The 9,836-nt window shown below is 28.4% G+C and overlaps 1 protein-coding gene across 1 annotated transcript in view; it reads right to left on the bottom strand.

Moving 5' to 3' along the window:
- Positions 1-1,360, bottom strand: part of LOC102578356 (bifunctional 3-dehydroquinate dehydratase/shikimate dehydrogenase, chloroplastic-like) — a 9,664-nt gene extending 8,304 nt beyond the window's left edge. The window contains exon 1 of the mRNA XM_006338839.2: positions 879-1,360. Coding sequence (XP_006338901.1) covers positions 879-1,093 — 215 coding nt within the window. The 5' untranslated portion in view covers positions 1,094-1,360. The remainder of the gene's footprint in view (positions 1-878) is intronic.
- Between the last annotated feature and the right edge of the window lie 8,476 nt (positions 1,361-9,836).

Raw genomic sequence — 9,836 nt, 5'->3', positions numbered from 1 at the left:
AAATAATAAATAAGTAGTGTTATTTAATTTAATTGAATGTTTAAGAAAGAAAATCAAATAACTTTCATCAATTTATTTTCATGCGAAAATACAGAGAAATATCAAAAAATAATATTATTGTTTGAAAAATTTTTTATGTTCATTCGCGAATGTTTACTTTTTTTACGAAAATTAACAGACACACGTCTATTTTTTTAAAACAAGAAATTGCAATTGAAGAACATAAATAAAAAGAAATCATAAAAATTAGTATAAACATTTATATGGTACAGAAAAAATGGAGTTTAAGGATTAAAATGGAACAAGGCTAAATTGGAGTGCCAAAATGAAAAAAAGGGCAAGTTTGAGGGGCTGTAAATGTGTTTGGCCAATTTTAAATATCTAGTCAAATCGAATAGACAAATTAAATAAATTGATTTGTGGATTGGTTTGATATTAAAAGAAAAAAGTCACACCAAACTCAAATTCAACCGATATAATATATATAATTTTATTTTATAAATAAAAATTATTAATTATAATCCAATTTGTTAATATGTTTTTAATTAATTTATAAAGTTTTGAATGTTTAAATATATATTATTTCAAATTTGGAATTATAATTTTTTGTAAATATTTTATTTTATATTCAGATTAGAAGTTATTATCTTATAGTTCTTCATAATCAAACTTAACAATCTACTTTGTAAATATATATTTTTTGCATTCATTTTGACTATAGCCTTTAAATCTTATAAATTTAACGTAATAAATAATATTTCAATAAAATATTTTATACTCAAATAAATGAATTTTATTGTCTTTTCAAAAAGAGTTCTGTTTATTTAATGTTTTTAAAGTTTCAATTATCACAAAGATAAACTGACAAAAAAAAATACCTGTAAACAATGAGAATAGGTAGTGGCTTATTTTTGAAGAGAAGTTGAAGATGTTTGTGGGGAAGGAAATTGTGGATAGCATGAAGCCTAATCTCAACACAATCTGCACCTTGTGATTTTGCCTCAACCATATCATCAATTAATTGATCCACTGATGTCGACATTAATGGAGCACAAACCATGGCGGAATTCTTCAACAATCCAACACTACCCATTTTTTCCCCTTAATCAACAAAAATAGACTAGTTTTTATATGCAAAATTGAAACATAATCCACTTTTAGGGATTTATAGAAATAATTTATATTTGGGAAATTTATTTGTTGTTGAGTAGGTTGGTGAAAGATAGGTAATAGATTTAAATAATGGGGGTTGGAGAATCTTGTTTGGAATGGAACCCAACAACTTTGAAAACTAAAGATAAGAATGACAAAATTTGAATCCTTTGCATACTGCGCCATTCCGTAGAAATAGTAGGTGGCTTGCTGCCTCATTGCTGACTATACCATTAATTTCTAAATAATTACTTTATTTTTAACTATTTGAATTGTTATAAAATTATTATTTTTATTCATCTTTCAACTTTCAAATGTCTCTGACGTCAATCTCTTACACTTTGTTGGATCATTGTTACCCATTGTTTCATAATGTATTGTATTGTATTGTATTGTATTGTATTGTATGGTATGGTAGATACAATGTTTGGCTAGACTGTATTATTTGTTGTTGTTTAATAACATTTTTATTGTTTGGTTTGACTGTATCAGTAGTATTGTAATTTATAAATTTACTAAAATATCCCTAATTATTTTAGGGTAGGATTTTTTACTAGAATTAAATAATATATGGTAAAGGGTAAAAAAGTATTATGAAATATTATGCCATGATATAATTGAAAACAGAAATTAAGTAACAATGGGAACACACCAAATCGGTTGTTCCATAAAATGGGGGTTTTCATTGTTACGTAACAACGAAATTTAACAATACAATATATTTTAAGTAACAATCAAAACAAACATTGTAGGTATGATAATGATACAATACAATACAATGAGTAACAATGATCCAAACAGAGTATTAGGCTTAAAAATACCTATGACTCATATTTGCTCTTATTTTTAACAGTTTTTCTAAATTAAAATCATTAAATATTTATTATTATGTGGTCTAAATTTAAACCATACTCAAATAAATAATATAAAGCACATAAGATTCATACATTGACCCGAGCTTGAAAATAGTTTCAAGAAATTATTAATTTCATGATATCTTTCTATTGACATATTTTAAATAAACCTCTAATTTATTATAACTCAACTCATAACTAGAGATCCAACTAAATTCATACTCGTCTCGCGCTTGATTGTCTAACTAAAAAAGGATTATTATTGGTCATTTTACATAAATAATATAATATAACACAGTAATTACAATAAATGGTATAGTATGTCCTCTTACTGAAAATAACATTAGTTTTGTTATCAGAAAAAGCAAAACACATTTTCTCTTTATATTCTCTCTTCTATTAATACATTTTTGTTTTCACTTTCTCTTTTATTCCATTATTTTCTTTTTCTTTCATTCTTGTCTTTTCTTTAGTCATTTTTTTCTTTTTCTCTTTTCTTCCATCATTTTATCTCTCTTTCATTCTTGTCTTTTCTTTAGTCATTTTTTTTCTCTTTCTCTTTTCTTCCATCATTTTATCTCTCTTTCATTCTTGTCTTCCATAATTTTTGTCCTCTCTCTTTTCTTTTTAAAATTTCAATTGTTTCAATGATGTTTTGAATATTAACATTTTTTTTAAAAAAATTATGGAGATCATTAGTAAAATAAATAAATATAAATTATACTTGTAGTACATTTTGAATTCAATACATTATACATATAATATGCATTTTCAATAAATAAGAGGAAAAAGATAACAATTGTATTGCATTTGCATTCAATATATAATAAATATTATAGGCATGTTTCAATGCACATGTTGAATATATAACAAAAACATTTTTAATACAATAACATATTTTCGTACGGTTAATAAGAGAAAAATAAACAACAGTTATAATACATTTTGAATTCAATATATTATAAATATTATAGACATATTTCAATGCATGTAGTGAATATATAACTAAAATATTTTTAATACAAATATATTATAAGTATTATATATAAATTTTAAATATTCAGGTACTATTTAAATTTGTATACATTGTTAGAAATGTATTATATTTGTTCTAGAATAATAACTATCGAATTTATAATAATGTATAATATTCAATTTGAATTGTATTATAACTATCGTTTATATTTATACAATTTTAATTTAATACAGATATTTTAAAGTTTCACTTCTTCTTTTTCGATAAATTACCATCACGAGACTACCAATCTCCTTTTTAAAAAGGGAGAAAGTATGACAATAATTTGATGAGGAAAATTGTTATTTCCCCATGAGTAAAATATGACGCTCTTTGTTTCAAGTTGTAGAATGTGACCCACATAGAAATGCAGCAACTAGTTAAGTTAAAAAAAGTTAGGTTTGTGAAAAATGACAAAAGTAGGTGAGTTCTCTATTCAAGTCAGGCGGCATCTACTGGGGGAATGAGGCTTATTCCTAGAACTTACCAACACACAATCCTACTCATATTTTGATGTTTTTTGTGGGGCAATAAATAAACAAATATAGGAAATATTAAGGTGAAAATCGTTCTTCTCTTTGACTTTACTCTAACTTAGCGTTTGGTCATAGATTTTCAAATATTTTTGGTGAGAATTTGGGTGAAATTTCACCATGTATTTGGCCATAATATTTGGGAAATATATTTCATTTTTTTAATAAATATGATTTATACCCATAAGTTATAAAAACTATCAAAACTAACCATTGGTTTGTATTACATAGCAAGATAGAAACGTTGACGTAACAAGATTCATTACTTTCGCAACAAGTCAATTGAATCTTCGTTGCAACAAATAACAAGTAGTGTCCATGACATTGGAGCAATGTGGTAATTTGGAGTGAGTGCAACAAGCATCATTTCATACATTGTGAAGTAGACGAAACACATGACTTTATTACCCTAAGCCGATTGTTCGTCATTTTCATCAACAATCATATCATCACTTTCATATTCACTGAATATTTCATCACTGCTTTGACGTTCACGTAAAAAATTATGTAATACAACGCAAACAAATATTATAGAAGGTGTTTTTGTAAAAGATAAAAGTTTGTTGTAGAATTTGAATTTTTAAAAGTTCACAAATAATGAGATTTGGCCCAAATACTACTTTTTTCTAGTATTTGGGAATTTGGGTTATTTGCCAAGTAATGACAAATTATATGGACAAACACTATTTGCCAAATTTTTCCTCAAATTTTACTTGGAAAATCTATGGCCAAACGGGTCCTAAAATTAAATACTTTCCCTAGTTGTGAATAATAGATGTTCCCGACCATCCTAATCTATATATATATATATATATATATATATATATTGTGTCCGTGTTAGTATAAGCTCAATATATGTTATTTTTTGTGTTAATTTATATGATACAAATAAAATTTGAATAGTCAATTAAGTTTCTAATGTCTTTTTTAGATATATTAAGTTATTAATTATTATGATATGAAATACTTATATTTAATTTTAAAATAATGTATGTTATTTCATTTGTCCTAATTCATATTGTACAGATAGAATATGGAGAGCCAACTTAATTTTTTTATATGTCTACTAAATCTTGAAGTTGTTAATAGTTGTGATTTATAATACTTTTTACGTTATTTGCAGATAATTATTTCCTTTGTCTCAATTTATGTTGCACGTATAGAATTTGGAGGACCAACCAATTTTTTTATATGTCGGCTAAATTTCGAAGTTGTTAATTATTATGATTTATAATACTTTTATGTCATTTGCAAATAATATATGTTATTTCCTATGTCCAATTTATGTTGCACTTGCACATATAAAATTTGAAGAATCAATTAAATTTTTTATATATCGGCTAAATTTTAAAGTTATTAATTACTGTTATTTATAATACTTTTATGTCATTTGCAGATATAAATTTTGAAGTAGTTGATCTTTGTTTTTTTAAAAATTAAAATATTTTTTTTCTTCTTATTTTAGTGCTATTTGGGTTGGATCTTCTTTTGGTTTCAATTTTTCTTCGTGCTTGAGCCCTCTTTTAGGTACAGATGTTTCCTTTTGATTAATAAAATTTGGCCTTTGGCCTTTTTGATATAAAAAATAAAAAAATAAAAAATTGAAATTGTTAACTATCGTTATTTATTTATTTATAATACTTTTTACGTCATTTGTAAATAATGTATATTACTTTTTCTGTCTTAATATATGTATGTGACGCTAATAGAATTTTTAGAGTCAACCAAAATTTTATATAATTTTAATTTGTTAATTATTGTGATTTGTAGTACCTTTTACATCATTTTCAAATAATACATGTTACTTTCTCGGTTTCAATTTATGTAGCGCTGACACAATTTTGAAAGTCAGTCAATTTTTTTTATGTCTTTTAAATATTTTAAGTTGTTAATTATTCTGATTTACAGTATTTTTTACGTAATTTTTAAATAATATATGCTACTCCTCCATCTCAATTTTTAAAACCGACATAAACCATGTGAGCTACTAGATGGAGTTCACTGTACTGATCCTACACTGAAAAGAGGGTTCCATACTCGCCAAGGTAAGGATCTGATAACTGAACTATGATGGATCCACTAGCTAATGTCTATCTGAGATAAATCTTACAGTGGCACGTAGTTTTGAGACATATGGGTTGCTACAAATTAAAAGGTCCACGGACACTAAATGAAAACCTTAATTACTAAAGTTCACTCGCTACTAAGGATACTCCCAACACAAACATGCATAAATCTGAAAATAGTAATAATATGATAATACGGAATCATGCAAATAACTGATAAAATACTAAGTAGCTCACAAATCAGAATAAGTTAATAACTGAACATAATTTGAAAGATACTTTATTCGAAAGCATCTAAATCATGATACTTGTATATACTGAGAGATACTTTATTCGAAAGCATCAAAATTCATAAAAATCCGAGACATGCATAAAGAAATAACATAATTTTGATCATGAAAAATACTTGCATGCCATTTGTTCAAGAAAATATCATTTCAAAACAGGAAATTATGATCAATTCATGCCATTTAAGATAAATCATGAAGAAGAAACTGAATTTCAATAAGAACCCATGAAAATGATAAAATCCTGGATTTAGAGAAATATAACTTGAAGAAATTTGGGTTTGTTTGGGGCTCAATGGGTGAAGAGATACCCATTGATGAAGTCTCCACATACTTGGAGTAGAAACCTTGGCTTGATTCTTAGCCTTGAAGCTTGGAACCCTAGTTCTTGCTTGAAAGAAGACTTGAGAGAGAAGAAATTGATTTTGAGGAAGTTATGAGGGAATTGAAAGTCTTATGATGATAATATCCCCCTAATCCCACTCAGAATAGGTCAAAACGACATAGTATAGGAATTAAAACAGTAAAAAGAATACCCAATTAACCTTGACTTAAAACTGGTAGAACACATTTATGAAGGCCTTCCACAGACCATACAATTTTCTGCGGACTGTGAAAGTGTCCATAAAAGTGAAAGAGTTCTAAGGGTCTGAAGATCATTCCACAAGAGATTCTACGGTCCGTGGATCAGTTAACGGGCCATATAAGTCTCTGTGAAAGACATAATCTGAATCTTGGGATCCTTGGGTTTATGGACCGTTCCAAGGTCCGTCAAAGCATTCATGGTCCATGAACGAGCCCGTGAAACACCCTTCCGAATTTTCTACTTTTCTGATCTCTAGTCTATGTATCCCTTCACGCCCATGGTCCCTTGCACGGTCCGTGAATGGGTTCGTACAAGCCACTTTATGTTGATATTTTTCATTTCGATTTTTTCAAGGTCTGATCTAGGTTTAGGAACTTTTGGAGTGTTATAATGCAAATATTAATTGTTGCAGAGAGTGAGACTAGTGGCTAACAAGTTTCTTCGCGTGGATTCTGTTGTTGAGGTGAACCTTCACATTATTTGTGGAGGCTTCTGTTTCAGCTTTATCTATTACTCCCTCCATTTCATATTAATTTAATTTTTGAGGTGTTTCACACCCTTTAGAAAAAGTAGATTAAAACATAAATTGAACATAGTTTTCCATTTTTACCCTTACTAATTATTGTCTAATTTATGATTAAAATAACTAAATATTATTTAATCACTAATTCCAATACTAACTAATGAAGGGTAAAATTGGAAGAACACTCTAAAAGTAGTCTTGAAAACTGAACAATTATGTTAATTTGAAAAATGAAAAATGCCTCAAAAATTAAAGAAATATGGAATGGAGGGAGTATAACTTATAACTTCTTTTCTTGGGGCTTGCATGCCAGACAGTTGAACTCATGTAACTATAATAGATGATATGTGGTCTTATTGTAGGATTTGGGCTAGAGATATATTATTTAAGTGATTGTTTATTTTCTATAAATCGATATACAATTTTGGTTAGATAATTATTTCGTTTTAATGAGTATTGATGTGTTCTTGAGTTGAACATATTTTATCTCAGTGCTTAAATAATTTCGGTAAGTGTATGGTGAATTGGTTCGCCCGAAGGTGGTGTTAATGAGTGTCAATCATGTCTAGGCAGTGTTTTGAGATGTGACAGAATAATAAATCAAAAGACACTAAACATCAAGAGACCTCATATATCAAATTTTAGAATTGAGACTATTTAGAGTAGATTTGAGTTGATCGAAATTGAAGAAACAATATATATATATAAATATATATACTATTTATTCAATATTGATACATTATAGATATATTACATATGCATGCGGTCATTTTAGTTGAAGTTTTTGTTTGTCGTCTATACAATTACGTAAAACCCCATTTTTAATATTGAAATTCAAACTCCTCCCTCCCCCTTCTTCTTTTGTATTGTTTAATTAAAAAGGGAATATATATATATATATATATATATATATATATCCCTAAATTTTACTTTTTAGAGCTTATATACTGTCATTGCTAAAGCTTATTAATGTTATAAAACTGCCTTATATACACCCCTATCGTACAAAAATTGCTCACATATATCCTTTTTCATCTAATGGTAGTGAAAACATTATTTCTAATTTATTATTTTTCTCATTCATCTTTTTTGATGATCTAATATTAGCCATTTTTTGTTCTTGAACATCAAAATATTGAAAAGCTAAAAGGGTAGCTATATATGGAAAGAAAATCCATCTAGCACAAAAGATTATGATTTTTCAAAAATACAGAAAAATCGGAGTTCTTTTTGGTAAAACCCCAAATGGAAGAATCCATCAGTACCCCTATATATGATCCTTCTAACAAAGTTCAGGGTATATATGTTCTTTGTTATACATGATTTTTTTTTGACTTCTTTGATTCAATGTCTAATTTGAGTTTTAAATATCTCAGATATAAATCTATTTCTTTATCATTATTTGAGTTTCTTATTCTTATTTTTTTTTTAGTGTAAATGAAGGAATATTAAGGTTATTCAACAACGAGATGTGTACCTTATAATTCGCAGCGAAAGTCATCGATCTGCTTCTTTGACATGTTGGTGCTCAAGTCCGTCTTTGAATCACTAGGAAACAAAGATCTGATCACAAAATAGAAGTCTTCTTCTATGTGTTGATTTGATTTTTTTCTCAGAAACACACTTCTTTGTTTCTTGACTGATTTTCAAACGTTTTTCCTCTCTGTATTTTTTTACGTTTCCTCTCTCTGTTTTCACGTTTCACATTCCTTAGGAAAACACTCTCACTAGGAGTCTTTTAAGGAGAGGTTGAACAGTTACAAAGTAATTGTTCTGCCTTATCCTTTAAAATGATTTATCCAATTAATTATTAATTAATTAATTTGGATAAGGCATGAAACAAATTGGGTCGGATCGGGTCGGTCCACATGGGCGATCCACGACCCAAAACTTACATCTCTCACTTTGCACATGGTGGACAAGACCCAAGTCAACATTATATCGATCAGACACACAATTCATACGACAAATAGTTCGTACGACCTGTGAGCATTAAGAGCTTACCTTTAAGGTTTTACAAGCCCTACATAAGAATTCAATCACATGCGGAAAGAATTCACTATTATTTTAAGGTACACTATTACTCACAATACCCCAGACTTCATTCACTACTTCAGTAATTACTTATTTGATCCCTCATCCTCTCAAGGATATTAACTCGAGTTCATATTTAACTTTATACACACAATTACACTCGAGTGTAATAGCCGGCTTATGTATACAAGTTGAATTGTTCATTTATTCATCTTTCCTTTCTACTCGAATCTATTTGTTCCATATCACCTACTTTCCTAGGCATGTACTGTATTGCCGAATCGCTCATGGCTATTAGTAACAAGCTAAAGTAGCAACACCGATTTGAAACTTCAAGAAACAACAAAAGGTCAAAGGGTATTTCATTGAAAAAGTCATTTTAACGTTGCTGGGTCTCACACAATGAAGAAGTAGGGAATATTCTTCATTGACTCATTGATCTCTTGACACACGTGGTATGAAACACGTGCTACATGTTTACACCTTAGATTGGTGTATGTGTCTCATTCTTTCGATTATTCAACATCGTACAGACCTTGGTCTAAACATCTCCAGATGTTTAACCCTAGTTTCTCTCTTCAGTGATCCTTAAACTCATTTTTGTGGAGAAACTTTTGTCTGGATCACAAAACAAGTCATAAAATGGTGGTGAAACTCATCTCTTCACATTCCTCGACGTAAGAGGCGATTGCTCGTGTGAGAGAGCCAATCTCACGACTTGTTCGACACTCTTTATTTCTTTATAAAATATCACATACTACATTTGAACATAAATTCAATAGTTTT

Source organism: Solanum tuberosum, unplaced genomic scaffold (assembly GCF_000226075.1).
Source record: "Solanum tuberosum cultivar DM 1-3 516 R44 unplaced genomic scaffold, SolTub_3.0 scf00007, whole genome shotgun sequence".
NCBI lineage: Eukaryota > Viridiplantae > Streptophyta > Magnoliopsida > Solanales > Solanaceae > Solanum > Solanum tuberosum.
This window is presented reverse-complemented; position numbering and strand designations above follow the sequence as displayed.